Source organism: Alternaria arbusti (genome assembly GCF_024043155.1).
Source record: "Alternaria arbusti strain BMP 1465 chromosome Unknown scaffold_2, whole genome shotgun sequence".
In the NCBI taxonomy this organism is placed as follows: domain Eukaryota; kingdom Fungi; phylum Ascomycota; class Dothideomycetes; order Pleosporales; family Pleosporaceae; genus Alternaria; species Alternaria arbusti.
Window position 1 is genome coordinate 595,496 of NW_026249942.1, and position 25,660 is coordinate 621,155.

Consider the following 25,660-nt stretch of genomic DNA (forward strand, 5'->3'; position numbering starts at 1 on the left):
GGCGCGCATGGTGCCATTGGCTTGGTCCAATGTACATGGTAGTCGTAAGTACCCGAAAGGTAGATGCTAATGGCGTTGTAGTATATGTGAGCAATGAGAAGTTCTGGGTCTGATGCACCCGATGCATGCTGCCAGCAGTTGCTCACCTCCCACCATTCATGCAAAGATTGCTGAAGTAGTAAGCCTTCAGCAGCAAGGTATTGTGCACGCTCAGCTTGTACTTCCTCTCGTAGATGCTCTGCTTCAAATTCGCAGAATTGGATAGTACGTATACCCAACTCAGAAAAGCTGGGTAACATGTCGAAGAGTGCTTCTTTCGGGTGCCAAAGTGCTGCACCTTCGCCAGTCCAGAGCTCTGCTAGTGCGGTAGTCCACACAGGCTGACTGAGAAAAGTTGGTTCAGAGTAGATCAAGGCCCTCGATATCTCGAATATACGGGCTGAGAGGAAGAAGTTACGCTTCTGCGTATTCTTTTGGTCTGGAAGAGCAAGGCATGAAGGTGGTTGGAGCCGCAGGATTGCGCAAGTCCCGTGCAGGAAGTGCGAGAGCCAGTTGGTCCCGCTGGCATCGCACATTAGCTAAGCCGTGTTAGCCGTTGTCACCTCATATATGGGGTTGGCGCTTACCTCGAAAAGGCCGAGCAGAAAAGTCGTCCACAGTGTTGATGGATCGTCCGCAAACTTGTTGTGGGTAATGCGGGCTTGGACACTTCTCACGGATCCTACGTAGAGCTGGATCGCGCCCTGGCGTCCTTCAGGGTCTTTGGTCCCCAAAACTTCCCATTGGACCCGTTGGCATCGGTGCAAGGCTGCTACTGCACAGAGAGCATCCCTCAAAGCGACCGAAGAATGCATCATGCTTTGTAACTCCTTTTGCAGTAGTAGACCACCACTGGAAAGAACATTCATTGGTAGGAAGGAGCTGAAAAAGTAAGCCATATTTTGCTCAGTTCTCCCTGGGCTAATTGGCGATCGTGGCTGAAGCTGCTTCTCGGCTCCTGGGTTAACGAAGACAAAACTCGAAACTGCCGACCTCATGGGCACCACACACGCTTGTCTTCTCCCTTTGCAGTAATCGCAAGGAACGCCACCATTACACTATAACCAATTAGTGCTGGCAGTTTTGGTAGGGCTGAATCACTTGCTTTGATTTTGCGCTTAACGCAGGCTTCGCACCTTTTCCGTCTAGCCTTACGACCATCATACGGCCCAATGCTGGGTGACATGCGTGGCGCTCGTGCGAAAGTAAGTTGTGTAGCGGCAAAGGCAGATTGCTAATGCAAGGCAAGCGATGAGGCGTCGTCTATCACAGCATCCGAGATTTGCAGGATGCCGTAAAAAGATGCTTTGGGAAGTGGTATCGCGTCGCTGAAGGACGAAGCATACGAGCACCAGGCCCACCAGAGGCGGTGCCAGCTGACTTGGCCGTTTTAGGAAACGAAATAACGCGTCTAGACTTTCTTGGGACTAGATACTAATGGCACCGACAAGCCGCCGGGGAAGATCTCCTCCACTACCCATGTCGGTCGAAGATGCGGCTCTGCTGCACTAGCAAAGAAACCGTAGTATAGTCTTATCCACTTTCATGTCCGCTTTTGGTCACGATAGAGCGCTCGGAAGAGGGTCGAGCATCTCAAGCACTTAGATGCTTACCTCCAGCCAGAACTATAGATACCACTCATGCACTCGAAGAATTTGGTTCTCAGCACCTTCCTCTGCATTCGCTTTCAACTTTCAAAGATCTCACATATCATCTTCACCGTTATAACCAATCAACAACATGGGACTTCGCACCTCAGTTCTGCTGGTGCTTTTGGCATCTTCGCCTGGTCTTACGTTTGCCAAAACTACACTCCCAATCGTCGCCTCTCATCATCAAGATGTGATGATCGCTTCCGCCTCGCTGACCGACTATACTCGCTCGGACCCATACGCCAGCGACGGCCGCCCTCGATCTATCATGGTATCCGGCTTCTACCCTACTACCCAATGCCGTCGCAAGAAGATCGAACCTTACATGCCTCCCGCGACCGCATCCTTCATGGACACCAAGTTCGGTGCATACGGTCTTCCAAATGGCAGCTTCCAATCATTAGGTCTTGATACCTGCATGACTCCGGCAAAACGAGGCGGATGCTCCAAAGACTTGCCGGTCGTCCTCTTCTCAGGCGCACTCGCTACATCTCGACACCTGTACAACGCCATGCTCCAGAACATCGCGGCTACTGGTTACATAGTGCTCTCCATTGACCATCCCTACGATGCAGATATGGTTGAGTTCCCGGATGGCACCATTGTGACGGGTGTCGATATCGAGAGCGATGCCGAGATTGAGCTTGCACTCGACACACGAGTCGCAGACATCGAGTTTGTCTCCAAGCAAATGAAGAACGCCTCAGCCATCAAAGACCTACTTCCGGGATACGCGGGCGGCAAGAACGCACTCAAGATGGCTGTCGTCGGACACTCCCTAGGAGGCGCAGCAGCTGCCGGCGCGATGATGTCAATAACCTCTCTCAAGGGCGGAGTCAACCTCGACGGCTCCATGTTTGGTCCCGTGTTGACAACCGGCTTCAATGACCCCTTCATGCTAATGGGCCACGAGAACAAAACACAAGCAACGGATCCGTCCTGGAAGACCATCTGGCCAAACCTCACTGGCTGGAAGAAGGAGTTCGAAGTAAAGCACTCAGCGCACTACAGCTTCTCGGATCTTCCTCTCGTCATCTCTGCATTGGGTCTGGATGGGAAGTTGCCAGCGCAGGTTGGGGAACTTTTGGGTTCTATTGAGGGGCGTAGGATGACGGGCCTTACAACTACGTATGTTGCTGCTTTCTTGGATATGGTGTTGAAGGGTGGGAAGGAAGATGCTTTTTCAAAGGCTGGTAGTCGGTTTACTGAAGTTGATGAGGTGGCTTAGGCGATGAGGAGCAGGATTCGACTGGAGCTGTAACTTGGTTTGGGAGATACAAGCGAAGATGTATAGTATTGCATAGTTGTGTCGATAGTTCTTAATCATCAAACTGTAGTGTTCTACCTTAACCTGTCCTAATATCGAGTACTTGGTCGTAACGTATACCAAAGCACTATAACGACTAGGACGAACCAAAACCAGGCTGCACTTCAGGTCCAGTCCGACCCAGAACCAGATCGCAGTCTGAGTCAAAGGCGCACTCTATCGTCGTTGCTGTGTTGCACCTGAGTAATCCCTTACTTCCATCTATCGCGTCTAGCGTTTGCCTAATTTGGTGCTAGTGCCGTTGCCTTGCGCGAATCCCGGTCTTCAGCAGAACTTCTTTCACGCCACGCATGTCTAACAGCAACAGCGCCCACCAGCTCACTAGCTCACCTCCATGATGAGGCTGCCAAAGCCAACCAAAAAGCAGCTCAGTTCTGGTGCGCGCGTACCTACTCCCACAACGCATCCGTCCTTGGCTCCCCCTCGCAGCAGATTTAGGAAGAAAAATGCCCCAAAACACCAAAGGTTACGTACTTTCGACGACAGAACGCCACCGGCAAGTCTGGATAGCCGGAAACAAGAACGCTTTGATGATGCATCATTCCAGCTGTATTTCGAAGAACGACTGGAAGAGCTAGGAGAAGACCTCAAAGCTTTGACACGCAACTCTCCATACTCACTGCTTGCAAGCTTTTACCGCAACACTAATTCCCTTTGGGACTATAATTGGAAAGATTTGCCCGAAAAGCCTTGGATTTCGGGAACGACATCCGGGCAGACAACTCGTTCTTTATGCCGAGGCCAGTATCACAAGATGGCAAAGGATAATATCTGCATAGCCGTAGGGACATCGAACAGAAATGCCCTAAACTACACAGATACCTGGTAGAGTATCATGGCAGTACACGGCAAGCTATCCTTAGCACATTACCACTACGGATAGCTACAGGTGACGCATTGACGACTGCACACCTCCTCGCAAACCGGAAATTTGTGCAACGAGCTCGAGACTTGCGCACGACGGTCAAATACATTTTTCGTACTGCGATGCTCATGAACAAGATGATCAAAAAACTGGAGAGGACTCGCGTAGCATCGGCAGCATCACCATGTGACATGGACTACTTCCAGATCAAGGTCCAATTTCATTGTATGAGGGAAAGCCAACGAGAAGCTTTGCGAAATGTGCGTAGGCCAACGGAACATGTACGGTCGACTGTCGAGCCATCCATTACAGACTCTGGACTTGGCCTGTGGAAACATATCTCTACCTTGTCATTACGGTTTCATGGTAACCATTGGCTTCAGTCGATTCTCAACCCTCGGGAGACTCAAACATATCAGCCAAGGCATACCTCCGCTTCGACAGAACACATCCGAGCAGGTGCGGCTCGGGCCATGTCTATTCACCATCTCTCCGACCATGTTGCTTTCCTTGACAAGCATTCTCAATTATGGCCAGCTTCAATTCTACATCTCATGTGTCACGAAACGACCAAAAGGTTGAGCCGACTGTATGGGCAACGAATACCGCATTTCTTAACCGAGCATTATAAGATGACGAACTCGAGGGCTCATAAAATACCTGTCCCTGCTATTCACGCGCGTGTCGCGCACTGGATTTCAATACGGAAGTTGCAGGCCCAGATTCACATAACTACAAAGGAGCTAGATGATATGGTTGACGACCTCTTCGACTTTCAAATCTTCCAATATACCAACACATCTGTCCGGGTATCACAAAGTTTGATTGACAAGAGTCGTGCTAGGGGAATGGAGATCCTGGAACGCGAAGAATCAAGAGGACAATAGGTACATGGAGAAGGCCGCGACCTGAGTTTAACAGGCGGGTTGAGCGCTACAAGAAGAATGTTAGATCTTTACAAATCAGCATATGCATCAACTTCATCTACTAAAACGAGGACCACCCTGGTCAGCATACTTTCTATAGAAGTATTACGCACTGTCATGTTGCAGTCTCACCTGGGCATACTAAAGCCCTATGTCCTACGTGGATTCTTGTTCTAGGGTCGCATACCAAGACATACACACCATTGAGACCGTCATAGCACGTGTCAAAAGTGACAGCCCATGCCACCTCATGAGCGGTGGCGCGTGGTAAATGTCAAAGACGATTGACTAGCAACGTTATGGCCGGATCCTACCGAGTATCGAGGGGCTCAATCGCATGTACCTGTACTAGCGCAAGCGTATCCACAGAGCTGGCGTTCTCTCCTCATTATATGTCATCGTACCGCAATATATCCATGGACGTGAAGAATGACATACGGAGAAGAGAACGCGCTGTGACGATGCGAGCTGTAAGCAGTGCGGCTACGCGGCACGCCACCAATTTGCTAACCTACCTCTTGCAGAATATATCGACATTTGAAATCATTAATAAGAACAACAGGAGCGAAAGTGACGTTTGAGGTGCACCACCAGGAGAGCTAAATCCGAGGCTTGCCGTACGATTAAACGTTCTTCCAGTGGTCCCGATGTTTCTAGCGTGATGACGTCACCCGCAGCTACATCTATGATATGAAGTGTATCAGTACCAGGCATCAGAAGGCACTCTAACCAGACACAGCACTTTTACAGAATCTCAATTACTTCAATCATGGCACCTAAGATCTTCCTGTATGTATACACATTGCAAAGGTGATCGGCTTTGCTGACGTTTCTTCTCATACAGGACCGGCGCGACCGGGTACATTGGAGGCGACACCCTCTTTGCGCTGTACGACAAACACTCTGATTATGAGATTGCGGCTCTTGTGCGGACAGGTACTTATCACCCTCCTCATGATGAATGGGGCATTATGCTGACATTGGTGAAGAGGAAAAAGCAAAGACTGTCACCGAGGCTTTCCCCAAGGTGCGGATCGTCATCGGCGGTTTGGACGACTCCAAAACTCTGGAAGAAGAGGCAGCAAAGGCAGACGTAGTTATTCGTAAGTTACTCGCAGCCGTGTCTGGCAGTGAAGTCGATACTAACAATCGCAGACACCGCAGATGCATCCGACCACGAAGGCGCCGCAAAGGCCATCGCAAAGGGTCTTGCATCCGGCCACTCCAAAGAAAAGCCCGGATTCTGGCTCCACACCGGCGGCACCGGCATCCTATGCTGGGAAACCATGCGTGACGACAACAAGCTAGGCGAATGGTCAGAGCGCGAGTACAACGACTGGACCGCCGTACAAGACCTAACCGGCCTACCAAAAGACGCCTTCCACAAGAACGTCGACGACCTTGTACTTTCAGCCGGCTCCGAATCAGTCAAGACAGCTATCCTGTGCCCACCCACCATCTACGGCCGCGGACGAGGCCCATCCAACACCAGGAGTCGACAAGCGTATGAACTTGCGCATCTGATCTTGACCGGCGAATACATTCCCATCATCGGCCAAGGAAAAGCACGCTGGAACAACGTTCACGTCTCCGATCTCGCACAGCTCTTCGTCCTACTCACCGAAGCTGCGGTGAACAACAACACCGATGCTAAGCTCTGGAACGAGCAGGGTTACTACCTCGTTGAGAACGGTGAGCACCTTTGGGCTGATCTTGCGCGTCTCATGGGTAAGAAGGCAACTGAGCTGGGCCTTGTTAGCAAGAAAGAGTTGAAGGAGCAACAGCTGGGTAAGGATAAGGCGATTGAGCAGGCGGGCTTCGAGGCTGTGAGTTGGGGGTTCAATAGTAGGGGTAAGGCGGAGAGGGCGAAGAAGTTGGTGGGCTGGCAGCCGAAGGGACCGAGTATTGAGGATACGGTTGAGGAGATATTGAAGGATGAGAAGGGGAGGTTGGAGAAGAAGTGAGGAGCGTATTAGCTTATCGATGTAGATTAATTCTTATCTGGCAAAGTATCAATATGCATGCAATCAAACAGCATCGTTAGGCGAACCTTCGCATATCTTGGCCGCATTGATAGGATGTTCAGGCTGCGCCACACAATCTTCAGGCCCGATGTTTCACACGCCAGGCAGCAGCATTTGCACCTGATTGCAGCACTGGGTACTAAGAGTACAAGGTACAACAACATTCCGTCCAATTTCAAGTAGGATATTAGCAAACCCAGGCCTTTCCTCCGCCTGTTGTATCCACCGAGCCACCAGCCCATACATTTGAACAATTCCACCAGCATGGCGAGTATCGAAAGCCGCCCTCTTGGGCAGCAGGCTCTTCGTGGCTTTGGCATCTTCCAAGCCATCGTTTCGATACCCACGATGGTCATCTTGGGCTTCTTTGCATGGGAACAGATGACAATTCCATATGAAGAGAACTATTACTACTTCTTGTACGTGCGCCGTCTACCCACAGACACATCTCACCAATCCTTTCATGCGCAGAAGAACTAACGTCTGCAGCGCATCTTCCATAACGGCGCTCATGTCCGCCGGTATTGTATTTATCGTGTACGTCCAGCGCAAGGCCATTGCGACACCGTTCCAGGCGTTCGTATTTGAGATCGTGAAATCGGTCCTTGCTACAGGACTATGGCTTTGGCTTATCTTGGACTCTGCGTTTGGCCCAGGTCGAGATTACTATACAGATCCGAAATATGTGAAGAGACGGGTCCAGCGTGATGCGCTCGCCAGTTTGTTGTTGCTGTGAGTCTACGGCCGTCGAAAGAAGTAAACCAGGGCTAACTTCGTGCCGTGTCTTCTTCTATCCGCCGCTTGGGTACGCCTATGTTGTTTGGAGGACGAAGAGTAGCCATGGAGACGTTGAGCGCGTAGGCGACGATGAAGAGGAGGGAGTGGATCGAGCGGAACGATCACCGCTGCTATCGCGAAACAGCGGGAGGGTACTGGGTTAGCGCTGTGGTGTTAGCTACATATCTTAAAGACTCCTGCGAACAGACTCTGAGGGCTAGATGTCAGATTTGGAGAGGCAACCAATCCTGATCGTTAACTAGACCAGTCCTTGCAAGTTGTTGTATGTGCAGCCAAATAGCGTAAAGTAAAGGTATTTCTTTTTTGTGGTATGTGACAAGTGCCATTCAAATACTGAGTCTTCCATGTAACCACTCACTGCTTGCACGTTACGTTCACGTACGGCTACCACAGCGAGCGTACGTGACCACGGTGTGACATGTCCTTCCTTGGGACTGTGTGCTGATCATGTATCGATAGGACGTCCCTCATCGTGAAGTGAAATAGGCCGTTCGCCTTCCATTTGTTCACTCTTCGTAGCGAAGGTATCCGTGTCCATGTGCCTCCACAAATTTCAACCAAGCCTCTTATTCGGAGCTGACTCCAGTCCCTCAGAAGTCGTTGGGCCAGCACTTCTCCTTGGGCCATGTTGTGGCGTCGTGGCTAGCGGCGTGGGCCTCGAGCTGCGCCTTGTTGGTGTTGACGATTTCGCGGCGGCAGTTCTGGCACTGTATTGGGTTGGGTGGTCAGCTATGCGCAATGATGCCGTGCAATGCAAGAGCATCAGGTGAGAAGCGCAAGAGTGCCTACGATGGACGTCGGCTTAGGCGCCTTGACGGGCAGGCCGTTTGCCTTGACTGGCGCGCGGGTGCCAGCCTTGTCGGCTTTCTTGTGCTCGCGCTGGATCTTGGGTAGTGTCAGTAAATCCCATACTAGGTAGATAAACTTATCATTCAACGTACTCTGTCCTTCTTGGAAATAGGCATCGTCGTGGATCGAGTGGATATGTTGGTGTATGTAAAAGCGAGGGGAAATGTTCTGCAAATAGCGCGGGAGAGCGCGATCACTTTGATCAGGGTCTCGCTTAGCGCGTAGTCTGACAGATAAGCCCCGCTTATCGTGAGCCTTCCCTCACATCACGGGGCCTGCTACCTTCACATCTCTTCAAGCTCTTCATGGCCCAGCTCCAAAATACTTGAGAAGGTCCCAAGCGGGAAGTTTTCATTCATATAGCTGCCATGAATCTTCATATGCAGACATGTGAATAGTTACTATGCATCTGCGTTGTCTGCTTAAACATTCTGAGGAAGTTCGCCTATCTGGAGTTCGTGAGTAGAAGCAATGTCCTTCTAAGATTGAAATGTGAAATGATCATGTATGATGATCATGAGAGCTCAATATCTTCCAACACAACCCCGCGCTTTAGCAGTTCGGATTTCGTCAATCTCGGATCATGCCGTGTCCATGCATCTGGGGCACACTCATGGCTGAAATCTTCCCAACATTGCCCTCGTATATCGGTATGTCGCCGCCAACCTAACGGTAGCTCAGTATTCAGCCTTGGATCCTCGATCTGGAACTTGCCGGTCTCCAAATGTAGAAAGTTCCTCCAATAAATCCGTGATTCTGCATCATAACGTGACACCTCTTTAAATGCACTTGGTATGGGACCCAAGAATGCTTCCTCGTATTCAAATCCGCATACGTAGATTTCTCCGATTCTCTTATATCGCCCATGAGAATCTGCCCGAATAAGCATGGGAGCGTCACATCCAAGCAGTACGCAAATCTGGTCGCCCTCGCGCGCACCTACGGGGCCTAGACCGAAATGATTGGTGGACGTTCTGAAGAACACTCGCTGACGGCACATATCGGCCACATGATCTGATGAGCCCCCATCGTCTTGATGTATTGCGGCCGCATTGTCCCCGGGGCTTAAGACGTCTCGAAGAAACGCGAGAAGTGACTCTAGACTTGGATACATCTTGAAAGGCGGTACGTATAAGTCCGATACGTTACCTCCACAGATGGTAAGGCAAAACGCTTCGGCCATAGGTCTGCCATCGACATAATCGGAAGTCATATCTATAGTTTTCGCCCACCGTAAGATCTCGGTATTATTCCCTCCACATGACGCATCAAAACTATCCACCCTGGTAATTTGACCTAGCCTCATGCCTGTCACTCTTAATACCCTGCCATGCAACAATGATACCTCGCACGCAGAGTTTCCGTTAGTGTACGAACTCATGACGCTGTCCTTCAATTCAGTAAGATAAGGTGTCCATGAGGGCCACTTTCCCATCGATTCATCGTATTGGCATAGACGCAACAGATCGAGGCGCTTTTCGTGCTGTATATAGTACATCGTCAAGTTGATGTACACATCTACCGTTAGACTCTTGTAATCAGGTCGTATATCTAATCGCAGTCCCATTTTGGATGACAGTCCTAGAATGCCGTATACACGATCTCGCGGATCGATGCACTGAGAATGACGCATTTTTCTCACCAAAGATAGGAGCGTTTGCCTCATGGCGCTTGTAAGATTATAGCCGTTTTGTACGAGCTTGAATGCGCCTTCGGGTCTCTGGATTTCAGATGGGATCGGGGTTCGCTTGTAGACAATGCAACTCAGCAAGGTTCGGAGATGTGTCCAATACATTGCGTCCGTACCGCACACTATCATTGCATTTGATTTAGCCAGGCGGATCTCCTGCCATATCCAGAGTCGATGGAACCAGGGTCGCCGCAAAAAGTTTATAATCGCCTGCCAGGTCGCTGCGTCATAGGGGAGCTGTTTCCTTACGTCGCTCCAATGAGCATCACGTGGTTGATCGGAAATATTTCTGAGTTCCCTGAGCCCTTCATCATCGATCTCGACCTTTGTAGAAAGAGACTCGCATGTTTCCTTGATTGTCTTGCTGTCGAGATCGTCCAGCCCTAACCAAACGATAACTCTTTCTGCGAGGCTGTAGATATCCGCCATCCGTCGAATCTGCTGACCTCTCTCCTCAAGGTCCTTTTGGTTAATAACAATACTGTCGATCCACAGTACTCTGGATGAGACTGGGTCGCGGAGATACGGTAAGGCTTCTGCAAGGTTCTCGGTAATGTCGATGCTGTGATCGCTATTCGACGACACTCGAAGCCTGCATGGTGATTCGGCCGAACCCCAAGTGTATGAGAGGGCTTCATACTGTGGTACATCTTCGTCCGTAAGCCGAACGATGTTGAGGTCGCAGATCACTTCGCTATCTCGATCCGCCGCGGGTAGTAAAGTGACGAGACGGATCTCATCGTTGCTTTCGTCCAGTGGCTGGTAGACGTATTGAGCCATTTCTGCTGTCGCCACAGCTACCGAGCAGCCGTGCTCGAATGCAACAAGTGGCGGGCGGGTATCTCAAGCAGAGGCTGTAAAAGTGTATGACGAGCGAAACGATATAGGGTGTACTGCATGTGGTGGCCGACAGTAGGAGATATCAGCTGAATGGCTGTATGGAGAGGATATCCAGCCTTCTTATACAGTTGGTGGCGCATCTTGTCTGCACGATATCAGCGCGCATGACGAGGTGCACTACCTAAGTACGGATTGAAATGTCAGGCTTCAGCCTTGTGCGGGGTGCTCAACATGTTGCAGTGGCTGCTGCTGCAGTGATTCGCTAGGCAATTGAGAGTGTGAGAACCCTCATGTATAGCGCTTTCTATGCATGCAGTGTAACTGACTTATGGGATGCGAGTACGTGGTGAGGAGGCATTGCGGTGTCGTGACACCTAAGTCGTCCCTCTGTTGCCGGCAGCAGCAGCAGCAAACGACATGCGCGGAGCAAAGAAGATCACATCCATCACACAGATGCGTTCATTGCGACAACGGAAAGCGCAATAGAAGTGAACAACGATCTCGATAAAGAAGGAAGATCGTGAATGCCCACGCACGTGGCGAAGAAGCCCCGAATCGCGGCTTCCACTTTCCACGTTCTGGCCCTTGCCCCAATTGGCCAGCGGAAACAAACAACGCGCTATTTTTATCAGAACTTCCGCCGCGCTGACTACCCAAACCTCTAATTCCTCAGTGTGCCCTCGATAAATATCCAAATTCACGATACCCCGCACGCCGGCACAGAAAGCCAAGAAGACTTCCTTGGACAATTTTCTTATCGGTTCTCTGTTGCAAAGACAACAAAATGGCGCGTGGCAACCAGCGCGACAAGGCTAGGGAGAAGAACCTCAAGGAGCAGGCTGGAAAGGTATGTTTGAGCGTCGTTTCTGCCGCCACGAACAACGTTTATATCAGTCGTTGTTCTCTCAAGAAAAGATCGCGCTAACCTAATAAACAGAAAGGCAAGAACACTGTATGTGTATCCGGGAGAGACTGGCGATAAAGGCCTCGAGGGGTGTTGGCTAACCACAGGCTGCAGCAATCCGGTACCGAATTCGCGCGCACCAAAGAGAACGTAGCAGAGATCATGCGCGCTAAACAAGCTGCTGGTACGTCGTATTTCTGTTATCTTGATCACCCAGACCTTAAAAAGGCCATGCGATCCTCTCGAGGCGGCGACGCTGACTGCCTGTGTAGCTGAGGCAAAGAGGGCCGCTGAGGGCGCTAAGAAATGAGCGGTCAGACAAGATGCGCAACGCGACAAACGACAACATCTTGACGCCACCACCGCCGTCACAGTCAAGCTGTTTAGAAGCCTATCATCATGAAGCGGAGTTTCCTGGGTTTGGATTAGAAGGCGAAGGAGTGTGCTTGGATTGATTCTTGGATATACCGAATACACCGATTCTTGATTTTGAAAGCCGTGAGGAGCCCATTGCGCCCTTTTCCCATGCAACACACTCAAGTCTTCATCACGATTCAAACCAAAACATCCAACACTAACAGCAGTTTTGCGAGGGGAAAAGATTGTGAAAGTGCGATCGCTTGGATCTAGCTCTAATACTAAAGTTTTTCTACAACGTTACAATCAAGTCTTTAACTCAAACAGCACCACCGCGCGGCTACCATCGCAGCATGTGGATTACGGTATAATGCGAAACGCCCCAGCAAATGATAAAAATGGTATAAGGATCCGGGGGGAACAAATGCTAAACCAGAAGCTTTCTTGCCCGAACCCGTCGTAAGAATGTTGTTTCTCGACCACCACCTCTCCTCCAAGATCAACCAAGCGCATACACCTAGTCGATCCATTCTCCTGCTCCTCCTCATTACACCGTTTCTCCCAAGTTTATATTCGTGAAGGCGTCTATGCGATCATGCCGGGGAAACCACCGAAGTTGTTGATGGCGGCGGTCTCGGGGAAGGAGGCCATGCCGCAGAGGCATTGGCAGGAGCAGGTCTGGCCGGCACCGTCGGTTCCTTGTCCAGCGACGACGGTGGCGGAGGCGAGAGCACCGGTGCCAGTACCAGTGCCAGTTGCGGCGGCACCTCCAGCCTCGACGGTGACGGTGGTAGGGGCGGCAGCGGCGCCGGGGTCGACGGACTGGAGGTCTCCGGCGACGAGGCCGGTGCCGTTGGTCTTAATGGCTAGGCCCTTGAAGTCGGCCATGGTCTTGTCGCCAGTCTCGGCGGCGTTGATGCTGAAGACCATGCCCTTTCCGCAGTGGATGCCGTTCTGTTGCTTGCAGTAGAACCCTTGATGGTGTTAGCTTCGTTCATGTTATCACCAAATGTAGAAAACTTACAGAGCGGCTCTGTTGTCTCGACGGTCATGTTCCATGTGACACCAGCCTTGCCCTCGGGGTTGGGCATGAAGCCAGAGTCCATGCCTCCCTCCATCTTTTTGCAGGGCTCGGCGAAGGTTGATTGAGTGGCAGTGTGGTTCTTCTGCATGAATTCAAACACTACCATATCGCCGACGGCGGCCTTGATGGACTCGGGGTTGTATCCTAGTACGGGTGCCATACCAGTCTCGACGGGCTTGACTCCACCAACGACGACCTGTTGTATGTCAGACTGAGTTCAAGAGTAAGTAGTATGAGTGTACTTACAGTGTGCGTCATCGCGCCAGCTGCGACCTCGGGGGCAAGGCTCATAACCTGCATCTCGGCGGAGGCAAGTACGGCCGCTAGGGGTAGTGCTGTGAAGTACTTCATTATGACTAGATTGCGTATCGTGTAAAAGTGTCGTAAAAGTGAACGTAAGCCTGCGCTGCAAGCACTAGAATATACGATAGAAGGTTTGAAGGATTGAAAGGGCACTACGAGGGCCGGCTCGGACAGTAAGAAGCAGATGAAGTAAGAGAAAGAGACAGTGAAGCACTGGTATTATGAGGCAAGAGCGATGAGATGAGGAGAAAGTTTATGCCTGGGGATTGTCTATTCCTTAAATCCACGCATGAAATTGTTGGATTTGGAAGGCGTGCAGGCCGTTGCGCACATGGCGAAACACCAGCCCCTTGCGCTCGGCATGGCATGGGGGAAACGTTGATCGGCTGCAAGAATGGCGAGATTTTGGTGATGCGCACTTGCTTGGGCGCAATGGCGGGGGGTGTTTGGGACTTGAACCGTTGGAGGTGGGTTCGAGACTGTCGCGGTGGTGTCGCAGATCCGTCTCGCTTCTCGCCAGACAAGCCCAATGCGGTAATCTAAGAACCACCAAGGCTATAGGCGCAGGGACAGAACTAATCAGGATGCCTGGACTATGGGGCTGGGAACTCGTGAGCCGCATGGAAACTGCAGAGCTTTCATCTCGCAGCCTGCGTTCCCGAGGAGTTGAGGCACGAACTGTGTAGGTCGTCAGTCGCGTGCAGGGACTAGACCATGGCATTCCTCACCCTATTGGTTCAAAACAACGACTTTCAAGCCTCAATATGTCTGCTTCGTCTTCTAAACTCGCTCGGCAGCCACAGTGTGATGCGCACTGCCTCCAAAATGCGTCATTCTCTGGATCCTTTACTCAGTCGCTGGGGGCTCTTTGCGAGCCTGCTGCTGGCCAGCATGCAGACCAGTGTAGTAACCGGCATAGTACCAGGACATCATAATGTTCTTCATATTCTCGTCTTGCACTGTTCAGAGTTAGCAGCATGTCATCAACTGTCAAACTTCCACACCATCCGGAAGTAACGGCTGTCAAAATCACGACTTACCGGTTCCAAGGATGGCCTGCGGCATGGCATCTGCAAGAGTGCCGGCAGCATGTGGCACCGGAGGAGCCTCAGCACTTGGCGATTGGATCTGCGGTTCTTGCTTCCCGGAGAGATTTGGTTCCTGGTTCTCGTAAGACAGGGTTCGGTACTGGGCTGTTTCATATGTACACGTACCTGCGGCGGCGACGGACCGCTTTGAGCAACGCCATTGGTTTCTGACAGCGGCGTGTCTACATCTTCATGATCCGCGACACCACTGGTCTCTGCTGTTGCCGATACGGCCTCCGCTTCATCCATCAGGTCCCCGTATTCCCTAGAAACGTTAGTATCGTGATGTAAAGGCTTGGAGAGCTGCTTACCCCCGTGCTTCCTTTAGCTCTTCCTCCGTCAGGACGTCTTCAAGTTTCTTGCCTGATTGGTGGATACTGTGGTATTTCTGTTCTGTTTAGTCGATATCCTCGCGGAAACTACGAAAACGACGCGTGTAGAAACGTACCTTGTACTCATTCACCGCCTCATCCCAGGAATCGATTAGCAGAGAATCATCCCACGCGTTCTTGTCGCTCATGTCTACAGTGGGTGCCATGTTGAACTTTGGGTCTTCGGCGGTGTACAGAGCAGGTATAGTTAATAGCCAGGCAGATTGCTGTGAGGGCGTTCACTTGCTTTTGGTTTCAAGTATTTCGCTTGGTGTAAGGTGAGTATCTGGAGTTGTAGGTTAATGGTGAGGGCTGGGGACTATCTTGGCAAGTGTCCATTAGCGCGACTGCCACGAAAAAAGTTCCCGCGTCTGAGCTCTCCTCCGAACTTTTGCGCGTAACAACATTCGCGACCACACAGACCCCACGCCATTACACGAAATCACAATGGCTGTCCAAGACACCACAGGAAAGAAGCGCAAGGGTAAGTCATTGCGACGTTAATAATTCCCGATTACGGTGGCTAACTTGTCTCAGGCGCATCAGAGGCGGCGCCCAAAGCGAAGAAGCCGAGAAAGTCGGACGATGTCACGCCTGTCGAAGCCAAGCCAACGCGGAAATCTGCGCGCAAGCAAGCCGCCGACTTCATGGACATTGAAGAGGAAGCTGCGCCCGTCGCTGTTGCCGAGCCTGTCAAGACGAAGAAGGGAAAGAAGAGCAAGGCCGCTGCCGACGTCGATGCCGAGATGGCCGAGCCCGTCGCGGAGGTAGTCGAGGTCGCTGAAGTACAGGAGAAGCCTAAGAAGCAAGCGAAGAAGGGCAAGACCGCCGCCAAGCCCAACACAGAGGTCGCTGAGCCTGTCGCTTCCGTTGTAGAGGTCACTGAAGTGCAAGAAAAGCCGAAGAAGGGTGGCAAGAAGGGCAAGACTGTAGTCGCAGAGGAGACCGTCGTAGCAGAGGCCCCTAAGGAGAAGGCCAAGAAGTCCAAGAAGGGCAAAGCTGCTGAGGCCGAGCCAGTTGAGGACGCTGTCGCCGTAGTAGAGGAGACTACTGCAGTCGCAAAGCCAGCGAAGGCAAAGGGAGGAAAGAAGCAGAAGGTGACTGAACCCGAGGTCGAGGTCACCGAGGTCACAGCGGCGGAAGACGACGCAGACGATGCTGCCGAAGACGACCAGACGGCAGCTCTCCTCGCTGGCTTCAGCGACTCCGACTCAGATGACGCAGATGAGGACGTCAACTTTGACGAAGAAGCAAAGGTTCCCAAGCTCAGCGCAAAGCAGCGGAAAGCGATCAAGCAGGCCGAGGCGGCACCCAAGTCCAACCAGCCTGGTGTCCTCTACGTTGGGTATGTGGACCAGTCCATTATATACTACATGTTGCTAACAATGCGTTTAGTCGTGTGCCCCGCGGTTTCTTCGAGCCCCAGATGAAGCAGTACTTCTCGCAATTCGGCAAGGTCAACCGGTTACGCTTGTCACGCAACAAGAAGACTGGTGCTTCCAAGCACTTCGCTTTCGTCGAGTTCCAGTCCGAAGAAGTCGCTGACATCGTCGCACGAACAATGAACAACTACCTACTGTTCGGTCACATCCTTAAGGTCCACCTTATTCCTGCTGAGCAGGTACACCCCGACCTCTTCAAGGGTGCCAATGAGCGGTTCAAGGTCGACCCTCGTAACAAGAAGGCTGGTCTCGAGATGGAGCGCGGTGTTGAGCGTGCGCAATGGGAGAAGCGCGTGGAAAACGAGAACAAGAGAAGGACAAGCAAGGCTAAGCAGCTCAAGGAGGTCTTTGATTACGAGTTCGAAGCACCAGCGCTCAAGACTGTCGACAGCGTCCCTAAGCACACCAGCATCACTACGCTCGAGGCCGCGAAGCCCCAAGAGCTTCTTACTCAGGCGGCTACTGAGGAAACTACAGCTGCTGAGCTCCCCAAGGCCAAGAAGGGCAAGAAGGGCGCCAAGGCTCAAGCAGCACCAACACCTACAGAGGTTGCTGAGGTCACAGAGGTAGTCGAGGCTGTCTCACCTGCGCCAGCAAAGAAGGGCAAGAAGGGTGCCAAGGCCAAGCCTGTCGAGGCAGCTGAGATCGTGGTGGAGGAGGTTGCCGCGCCTGCCCCAGAGAAGAAGACCAGGAAGCGCAAGTCTGATGTCACAGTTGAGACTACTAATGTTACCGAGGAGACCGTCCCAGAGGTAACGCCCAGGAGCAAGCGAACCAAGAAGGAGAAGGTCGTCGTCGAGCCCATCGTCGAGGAGGTCGAGGAGAAGAAGACCGCTGCCAAGCCTAAGAAGGCCAAGAAGGCGAAGGCCTAAACGCGCTGATATCAGCTCTGACAGCTGTCAGCTTCGTTCTACATGTTTAATGGCCGCGGCAGTTTATGACTTCCTGCATTCGACCACCTGCACCATTCTTCATCGATGAGCCGGCGTTACGTAGACAAAACGTGGTTTTAGCGTATCCATACCAATGCAGCATTCAACCATCCACCGCACGTTATGCGTGTTTTTCACATGCCATCCACCTGATTTGACGTGGTACTGCTCAAGTGGGCACTTCCCCCCTGGTCTTTTACTCCACATTTAAACCTCATGCAGAAGGAGCAACAAAATATATTCGCGCTTACACTCGCTACCTGTCCAGACCTGGAAAGTTTCCGTAGAGTGGATCGCGTCTCTAGTAGGCACGAGATGGGGCTCGTATAAGATGACAGTGCTTCCTACGCCAAGATCTCCATCACCTCTACATTGCTCATACTCTGTCAATAACATTTGTGCATTTACCCCTCATCGCTTCCAATTTCCCATCTCCATTCATATCCATCACTTCAAAATGGCAGAGAACGACGCACGCCTCGCGGCATCGCAAATGTACGAGTCTGTCACATCCTTACCCCCAGCAAAACGCCACATCATCACCCACAACGCAGAGGGTAAAAGCACTGTCCATTCGAGCCCGACGTTACAGTACTACGGATACCCAGGTATCGGTGGAACATCTCGATCATGTACGTCTTAGCCATACCAGCAACCCACTGGAGAAAGTAAACCGACACCATACACCACCGACATATCCACGAAGTAGACATACTAACACGAACACCCCCAATCAGACGCCACATCCTCCATCCCAGCTTCCCTCCAAAACGACCAGGACATCTCTGCCTACACACCGCAAGAAGGAGAATCAAGCTACACAGGCCGCAGCATCGTAGCCAACGGTTCTGGTTCCCACCTCATCGTCTGCGACCTCGCTCCTGGGCAGGCTAGTCAGATGCACCGCACTGTGTCCATTGACTACGTAATCTGCACCCATGGCGATGTCCGTATGGAGACTGCGACTGGGGAGATGGTGGATTTGAAACCTGGTGTACGTACTCCTTCTTTCGTGCCTTCCTGTCTTTATCGATTTTCCAGGTCCTTAGGCAGCTGTCGAGATGGCTGCGGGATTTTGATTTATGATTGCTGATGGATTGGGAACAGGATCACATTATCCAGCGAGGCACGATGCACAAGTGGCATAATGCGTCGGAGACTGAGCCGGCGAGGTTCATTGCTATCACGTTGCCTGCGGAGCCGTTTCAGGTTCCGGGTACGGGGGAGATGCTGGCGGAGGAGCATGTTAAGGGGAGTGAGGCTAAAGAATGGGGTGTTAGTAAGATCTAGATGAGTGGGTGGGGATTTGGGGAAAGATGTAGAGGTAGCTAGGTTGTGGAAGACACAAAGCCAGCATGAGAAGATTGATGCAGGGGAAACATGTACTGCATCGAAAATGTTCGTTATGAGGTCACGTTAAGTAGTAACAGAGGATACTAGACGTTCAAGGATTTCATTTCGCTAATGATGTAACACAAAGACCACACATACAACCCTTATTTTGCCTCGCCGCTGCATTATCGATGACAACTAAGCTTACAAGGTATAACGAATCTAGCCTGTACCCGATACTGCGAGCTTCATAAGATGGTCCATGAAAGTCTGCAGACTGACATCGTCGGTGAAGATGGTCTGAGCTGTCGCAGCACCGCCATAGCTGTTGGTTTGATGTGTGGTCGAAGGGTTGAGCTTGCTGAGCAGGAAACGAGCTTGTGAACCGCCGGCATCACAGACGATGAATCGAGGCAACGGGAAACGATCCTGGATGAGCTCCTTAGCATCCTCTTTCGGTGCCTCCAGGAGCTCCCTGAAGTTCTCATAACCTTCTTGCTCTTGGTATCCAGCCTTCCGCCACTCGGCCATTGTTTCGCCGTGGAAGATGAGAATGTGGAAGAATGTGTCGAGCAATAGCACCGTTTCGTTCTGGATGGAGCTAGAGTCGAGCAGGACAGGTTGACCACCTTCGTGGTCGAAACCGTAGCTGTCTAGTGTTGGCTGGATCATGATGAGGGAGTTGCTAACATCCTCGTGGTTCAAGACGTGGCGGTAGAAGGCGGTTTCGTCTGGCGAATTGTTGAAGACTTGCAGGAACTGCGACCGACGAAGATGGAACATGAATTGCGGGTATAGTGTGAAGTTCTTCTCGAGCCTGATCGAGTAGTTAGTATCTGATATTGAAGGGAGAACTATATGTCCAAAGTGATGAAAGACTTACCTGAATGACGACGGGTCATCTTTCCTGTACTCGGCGAAGCGAGCACATAGTCGGATAAGCATGCGATCGACCCATCGGAGGACGTCAGGGCCATCGTCGACCTCAGCCTTGAAAACTGCTATCCTCGACATGAGGACAGCAGCAGCTTCTTGATCGAAGGACTGGGCGATAGCAGGGTCGCCAGATGGACCGCTCATGGGTCGGGCCACGGTGGTAACTGTGAATGTTTAGTATGCGCGCTTACTTTGGACACGTTTCAGGGAGGTCATACCTCTCAAGTGATACTGGCCAGCGGAGTGCTGATAGTATGTGAGGAACTGAATAAGAGCCTGTTGCTGCGAAGAGGTCACGTTGGACCCGCCTTGGTTGGCAATCTCGAAATAGATCGAGTACGAGGCTTCAGGGTCGATACCACACATTTTCCAGGCGCATGTGTTTCCAATACCGCATTCCGTCTCACCAACAGAGACAGACTTCTTGTTCTGCGACACAGCGTGTCCAATAAGACCAGTGATCTTCAACTCTCTGGTTGTCAGCACCTCAAATTCGGCATTGAATCCCATGAGGAGGTTGTCGTCCGCATCCTTGTTGAAAACGCGCACGAAGGATTGCTTGTACATGGACGAGGTGAAACTATCCGTCAGAATCATGTGTCCACCAGTGTTGTTTGCAAGACCCCTCATCTCAAGAAGACCGACCTGATCCAGACATCCGGCAAAGATGTCAACAATGTGACCGTTGTGGGAAATGCGCTTCGCAAGGCCCTCGTAGAACTTCAGTGCCTTCTTGTAGTACTTGATGTTGTCGCGGTCGATGTCGTGGTGCGATCGGATGGGCTCGCGCAGCTCGGGGCCAACAACCATACCAGGTCCCTCGGTGGCTGGACCACCGCTAAACAACATGATGCGGGCGGCACTGTTCATGAAGCTCGTCTCCAGGAGTCCAGCAGCGACGCTGAGCGCCACACCGGTGCACCTCAAGGGACGCTTGTCGTTCGCGACAGGCCAGGGGTCCCGTTGGATTGATTCGAGAGCGTTGGTCAACTGCAATTCGCACTGCGATACGGGTAGGATGAAGCGCGTGCCAACGCCACCTGGAGCGCCCATAGGTGGTCGTCCAGGCTGCTGTGGAACACCAGGTCGAGGAGCCATCTGGCTAAGGCCTAGCATCTCGTGCACTTGCTTGGTGGAGTAGTCCTTGCTTCCGCGGAAGACGTACGACTTGGCGCATTCGGTGTAGCCCAGCTCGTGTACTTGTGTCTATGGCTGTCAGCTTATGAAACTCATTGTAGCTTCCTGTACCTACCATTGTACCGTAGGTGACCAGACCAACCAGCGCGTATGCTGGGAGCAGGCTCAAAGCCATGATGATCGAGTCCTTCAGCGCCTTCAAGCTGTCTTCCTCTTGACATGTGTCTACCACGAAAATGAAGATGGGCGGGCTCGGTATGGGTCGGGGAAGGCGGTATTCGATCGTGGTACTGTTCGGGTGCATCTCTGGGGGCATCTGCTGGTTGGAGATGTCCTTGTAGTGCGGGGGCAGGTGATTGCGGTTCAAGCAGAAGGGGCATATCCATTGGTTGGCGCGCATGTCAATTTGACTGTCTCAATGTCAGCTTGAGATAAGTTGCAAGAGACTATGCCAGGCATACCAGTAGGGGTTGAGGATAGCTTTGCATGGCGCCCTGCAGCTGACAGGCTCATACTGGAGCAACGGAGTGTCCGTCTTCTCCTTGAGAGGCGTGTAGTGTGCACCAATTGGAACGACTAGGCGGGAAGCTTCCTGTAGACCGCATCAGTACGTTGCGTCCCTCGCGCCGACATCGTCTATCGTACCATGCGCGTGCTGGGAAACGTGTTCCAGCTGAGACGGACGCCATCCCTGTCTTCAATGTCGCTCCACTGGTCCTTGAGCGCCTCGAAGTCGGCCATGCTGGGCGGTTGCAGCTATCTGGGCTGCGCGAGGAGGTCTGGGGTGGGTGAAGGTTGTCGAAGGTTGGTGGTGGAGGGACCGAGGGCGCCCACGATGGGAGATTTGGCGGGGCGGTGTGAAGTGTAGCAGGCGCGAGACGGGCAGCTGTAGTTGTATGCAGCAGAAGATACCGAGACGTGTCAAGTGTTCCTCCCTCAAGGCAACAACTGCACAGGATAATGCAACGTCGTAGGAAGCTCACGCACTTGAACTTGCGTGGATACCTCAGTTGGCGATGCGGCCAGATGTTCTTGCCCTAGCGCTCCCAATTGGGCCTAGCACCACCGAAGCTCCGCTCCGCCCCAGCCTCAAAACCACGATTTTCCTCGCCGTCGCTCTTTTTCTCTTCATCATCGCCAGCAACAAATACACTACGTAATGGCAGACTCTCATTTCTCTTATGAATGAGCCTGTTTTCGCGCTGCGCGAAGAAGAGATTTAGACCCATGGCTGGGCGCCCGATCTGGAAAACTCATTCTGAGTATACTGATAGGTTGGGAATCAGCAGAGGTCACATTCCATCATCGTGCAGTCTTCGTCAGTAGAATCTCGTGGACCTTTCGTCTGGTTCTGAAGGAAGCCTTCAAGGCAGGCATCTTTCAATCCGCGTTGTCGCGCGACGTGTTCTTTGTACCGTACCTATTGTTGACCATGATCCAGACTCTTGCTGAAAGTAACGTCAACTCGATCACTGTAGTCTCCAGGCAATCATACACGTTACTTCTGATGCTCAGACCCATTCATGGATCCTTCTCTCAAGAGAGCCTACGCTTGTCAACAGCCAGACGATATGACGACATTTAAGGGCTTCCTCGACGCGTTTGTAAAGCAGATTCATGTCCTTACGCGGGTGCGAAAGCCCCAATCACTAGGTTCCTGGTCGAGCGATCCGTTACGAGGCGAGTCTGGCCGTCTTGATCCTGTCAGAAGTGCCCGATGGATATGTTGCATTTGGACTTCATGTAGCATATACTACCACACACCCGTCGACCACGATCATCCAACGCAGTCTATGGATCCAATTACACATTGCCGGAGACACGTCCGATGTTCCCGCTGGAGCCTCCGGATCTGCAGCTGTGTTTGGACGTTACCGAACTCCTGATATATTAACAATCTGAGTCCGATCGGGTAAATGCATCGCAATACACTAGCCCCATCACCTGCCAGCGTACTGTACGACGGATTAGAATTTGGATATATATGTATTTACAATGTTTGTAGCAACTCTGACTTGAACCTCCCCTGTATTCTCCAGATCTAGTCAATGCTACAGTCCATGATCATGGCTCGCACTTCCGCACTTCTCATCTCGCTTCTTGCAGGTCAAGCCTGCGCTCACACTTTCATCTGGGTATGCCCAGTCACTCCTAAACCCCTAGGTCCCATACTAACACCCCCAGGGCGTCTTCGTCAACGGCATAGACCAAGGAACCTTCAAAGGCGTCCGCATCCCCGCCTACAACGGCCAAAATGGCAAAGGCGGCTACAACAACTCGCCCGTCAAAGACCTCGACTCCATCGACATGCGCTGCAACGTCATGGGCGACATCCAAGCCCACGACACCATCAAAGTACAGCCTGGCGACAATCTAACCTTTGACTGGCACCACGAGAACCGCAACAACAAAGACGAAGTCATCGCTAACTCGCATCACGGCCCTTCGCTCATCTACATCTCGCCTGACCCGCCGACGGAGAACTCCTTTGTCAAGATCTGGCATGAGGGCAAGTTCGAAAGTAATCCGTTTCCGCAGGCGGGCAAGTGGAGTACCACTGGTGATATTGCGATGAACTATGGTCATATGAATGTTAGAGTGCCGGAGGGGCTGAAGGCAGGACACTACATCATTCGTGCGGAGATGGTTGGTCTGCATGAGGGCGATGTGAGCTATCTCGCGAACCCGAAGAGAGGCGCGCAGTTCTACCCCGACTGTGTTCAGATCGAGGTTGAAGGGGATGGCGAGGTGGAGTTGCCTGAGGGCGTGAGCTTCCCTGGAGCGTACTCTTATGAGGATCCTGGTGTTGTGCACAACGTGAGTTCCAATCTACCTGGTACAGGCTCATACCCCGGTCGCTGACATGATGCAGGTATACTGCTCCACCGAGACAAGGAAGCCGAAGACTTCAACCACTCCCTGCGTTACCGACTACGTCATCCCTGGACCTACCGTATGGTCTGGTGCTTGGGCTGAGACTACTGCAGTTCCAGTCGGAACTGTCGATGGTGTTACAACAGCTACTGCTTGGAGCACATGGATTGGTACCGATAGTGTTGTTACGAGCGCGACGTATGCGGATGTGAAGAGTCAGACGATTGTGGGAAGTTCGAAGTACACTGCGAGTTGGAGCGACACGTATGCTACGCCTACCGCAACGGCTGCACGTTGGTAGATCGTAGCTGCGAGGATATTTGCGACGGTATGACGCAGAAATGAATGCATTCGTTCCGCTAATAGTCGTATTCAGTTCATTTCTGAAAAGATTTCCATTTCGTGGTCTTTTGAAGAAATTTTGAACTCATTCTCTCCCAGGTGCTTTTCGCCAATATCATGTCTCTTACCAGACCCCAGATTGTAAAGCAAAGCTCACATCGCCGCATTGAACCACGCGGCATCAGAACCCCAATTTTCTCATCTGACCACTGCCCATGCTGTTCAGTCATCCAGGATTATGACTTCAGGCTTGCGCTTCTTTCCCTGTCCGCGCGCAGCGCCGTCATCGGTATGCTCGCGCTTGATACGCACTCGTGATTCACTGGGGTCCGCCTCTTGCTTGGTAGGTACCTGCTCATTGTCCTTGTCCTGCAGATGGTCAGCGCCGAAGAGACTCAAGGTTCCTGTAGTCTTACCTCATAATGCTTGAGTAGTACTAGAAGTCGCTTCCGATTTTGACCAGTCAATCCCTTGTCATTTCCGCGGTAGTGCTTGATGAGCGCAATGATGTCTTCATCTGTGAGACCGTCGTGCTCGTTGGGAGTGGGCGAAATGAATTTGGGCTGCGGCGGAGCTGGTGTGGCACTGGCAGATTTGGGCCGCGGGGTGGCAGAGGGTGATAAGATGTTTGGGACATTGTTGGGTGTCGGCTCGGGTGAGGCTTCCTTCTTAATCAACGCTGGCTCTGGAATTGGAGAAGGACTTGGTGAGCGCGGTACAATGCCGAGAGACTTGAGTGCGGCTGTTGACGTGTGAGCTCTGTGATTGTGTAATTCTGTCAATGACTTACTGATCGAGCGATACTTGAACTGGAATGTAACGAAAGGCTCTTTTTCCTTCGCAAAATCAATTCGTGAAGGGGGTTTTATCGTCTGACTTGCAGCGAGCCTATACCAGCATTAGCATGGATTGGCGATACCAGATTGTGCAGTTACTTTATTGAATGAGAGCGCGAGTCGTCCTTGAAATCCTCTTCGGATATTGGCCCAATCATTCCCAAAGTCACCTTCCTACTGATTGGACGTGGCGATGGTCTCTTGCTCAGAATCTTTGTTAATGTGACGGATATGATCCCCACCGAGCTGAGATTCTCTTCGCAGGCGGTTCCTTTGCTGTTTCCCACTTTGATGTGTCAGTTTCTGTATCTCCGCATGTGACAGCTCCAATGCAGCCTTTGATAGGAACTCGCATACCGAAATTGAGGCTAGAGAAGAGAAACTTAGATGCCCGCCATTCACCATTTTCCTTCCATTTGTGCTGAGATTGATCGTAAACCCCCGTCAGCATCGCAGGCGGCTGTGCAACTTGTGAGTGCACTTTTGTTCCGTCCAAATAAGCGACAATCGATGTGTCCATCGGCTTAAAAGGTGAGGTGAACTTCGTCCTTATCGCAAATTCCGCACCAGACCGGCACTCCACGTATCGCGTGGTTGTCTCAGGCACATCTTCCTCTTCCAGGTTCTTGTATTCTTCAAGTGGTTTGCCGTCGCCGTATATCTCAACCGTCAGGCCGGGGTAGTCGGCATGGATCGCCATGTTGATGTTGTA

General features: G+C 51.8%; 11 protein-coding genes across 11 annotated transcripts; 6 read left to right on the forward strand and 5 right to left on the reverse strand.

Moving 5' to 3' along the window:
• Positions 1-1,779: 1,779 nt before the first annotated feature.
• Positions 1,780-2,919, forward strand: J4E86_001753 (uncharacterized protein; the record flags this gene model as incomplete). Its single annotated transcript, XM_051442318.1, has 1 exon — positions 1,780-2,919. The coding sequence occupies one exon, from the start codon at positions 1,780-1,782 to the stop codon at positions 2,917-2,919; it is 1,140 nt and encodes a 379-aa protein (XP_051305906.1).
• Positions 2,920-5,578: 2,659 nt separating this feature from the next.
• J4E86_001754 (uncharacterized protein) lies at positions 5,579-6,773 on the forward strand (the record flags this gene model as incomplete). The annotated part of the gene is made up of 4 exons (XM_051442319.1): positions 5,579-5,598; positions 5,654-5,745; positions 5,799-5,912; positions 5,965-6,773. 4 exons carry the CDS (start codon positions 5,579-5,581, stop codon positions 6,771-6,773), a joined length of 1,035 nt encoding a protein of 344 aa, XP_051305907.1.
• Positions 6,774-7,097: 324 nt separating this feature from the next.
• Positions 7,098-7,569, forward strand: J4E86_001755 (uncharacterized protein; the record flags this gene model as incomplete). Its single annotated transcript, XM_051442320.1, has 2 exons — positions 7,098-7,252; positions 7,323-7,569. 2 exons carry the CDS (start codon positions 7,098-7,100, stop codon positions 7,567-7,569), a joined length of 402 nt encoding a protein of 133 aa, XP_051305908.1.
• Positions 7,570-8,221: 652 nt separating this feature from the next.
• Positions 8,222-8,596, reverse strand: J4E86_001756 (uncharacterized protein; the record flags this gene model as incomplete). The annotated part of the gene is made up of 3 exons (XM_051442321.1): positions 8,222-8,338; positions 8,421-8,516; positions 8,573-8,596. 3 exons carry the CDS (start codon positions 8,594-8,596, stop codon positions 8,222-8,224), a joined length of 237 nt encoding a protein of 78 aa, XP_051305909.1.
• A 4,260-nt stretch (positions 8,597-12,856) lies between these two features.
• On the reverse strand, positions 12,857-13,706 carry J4E86_001757 (uncharacterized protein; the record flags this gene model as incomplete). The annotated part of the gene is made up of 3 exons (XM_051442322.1): positions 12,857-13,245; positions 13,296-13,551; positions 13,602-13,706. 3 exons carry the CDS (start codon positions 13,704-13,706, stop codon positions 12,857-12,859), a joined length of 750 nt encoding a protein of 249 aa, XP_051305910.1.
• Positions 13,707-14,504: 798 nt separating this feature from the next.
• Positions 14,505-15,284, reverse strand: J4E86_001758 (uncharacterized protein; the record flags this gene model as incomplete). Its single annotated transcript, XM_051442323.1, has 5 exons — positions 14,505-14,617; positions 14,699-14,846; positions 14,873-15,011; positions 15,058-15,134; positions 15,195-15,284. The coding sequence occupies 5 exons, from the start codon at positions 15,282-15,284 to the stop codon at positions 14,505-14,507; spliced, it is 567 nt and encodes a 188-aa protein (XP_051305911.1).
• Positions 15,285-15,564: 280 nt separating this feature from the next.
• Positions 15,565-17,431, forward strand: J4E86_001759 (uncharacterized protein; the record flags this gene model as incomplete). The annotated part of the gene is made up of 3 exons (XM_051442324.1): positions 15,565-15,601; positions 15,655-16,462; positions 16,513-17,431. The coding sequence occupies 3 exons, from the start codon at positions 15,565-15,567 to the stop codon at positions 17,429-17,431; spliced, it is 1,764 nt and encodes a 587-aa protein (XP_051305912.1).
• A 517-nt stretch (positions 17,432-17,948) lies between these two features.
• On the forward strand, positions 17,949-18,781 carry J4E86_001760 (uncharacterized protein; the record flags this gene model as incomplete). The annotated part of the gene is made up of 3 exons (XM_051442325.1): positions 17,949-18,123; positions 18,229-18,485; positions 18,599-18,781. 3 exons carry the CDS (start codon positions 17,949-17,951, stop codon positions 18,779-18,781), a joined length of 615 nt encoding a protein of 204 aa, XP_051305913.1.
• Positions 18,782-19,045: 264 nt separating this feature from the next.
• SEC23 (GTPase-activating protein S23) lies at positions 19,046-21,637 on the reverse strand (the record flags this gene model as incomplete). Its single annotated transcript, XM_051442326.1, has 6 exons — positions 19,046-19,640; positions 19,707-19,923; positions 19,978-20,965; positions 21,012-21,306; positions 21,358-21,488; positions 21,542-21,637. 6 exons carry the CDS (start codon positions 21,635-21,637, stop codon positions 19,046-19,048), a joined length of 2,322 nt encoding a protein of 773 aa, XP_051305914.1.
• Positions 21,638-22,962: 1,325 nt separating this feature from the next.
• Positions 22,963-24,071, forward strand: J4E86_001762 (uncharacterized protein; the record flags this gene model as incomplete). The annotated part of the gene is made up of 3 exons (XM_051442327.1): positions 22,963-23,031; positions 23,081-23,713; positions 23,769-24,071. The coding sequence occupies 3 exons, from the start codon at positions 22,963-22,965 to the stop codon at positions 24,069-24,071; spliced, it is 1,005 nt and encodes a 334-aa protein (XP_051305915.1).
• A 263-nt stretch (positions 24,072-24,334) lies between these two features.
• J4E86_001763 (uncharacterized protein) lies at positions 24,335-25,648 on the reverse strand (the record flags this gene model as incomplete). The annotated part of the gene is made up of 3 exons (XM_051442328.1): positions 24,335-24,481; positions 24,529-24,854; positions 25,351-25,648. 3 exons carry the CDS (start codon positions 25,646-25,648, stop codon positions 24,335-24,337), a joined length of 771 nt encoding a protein of 256 aa, XP_051305916.1.
• Between the last annotated feature and the right edge of the window lie 12 nt (positions 25,649-25,660).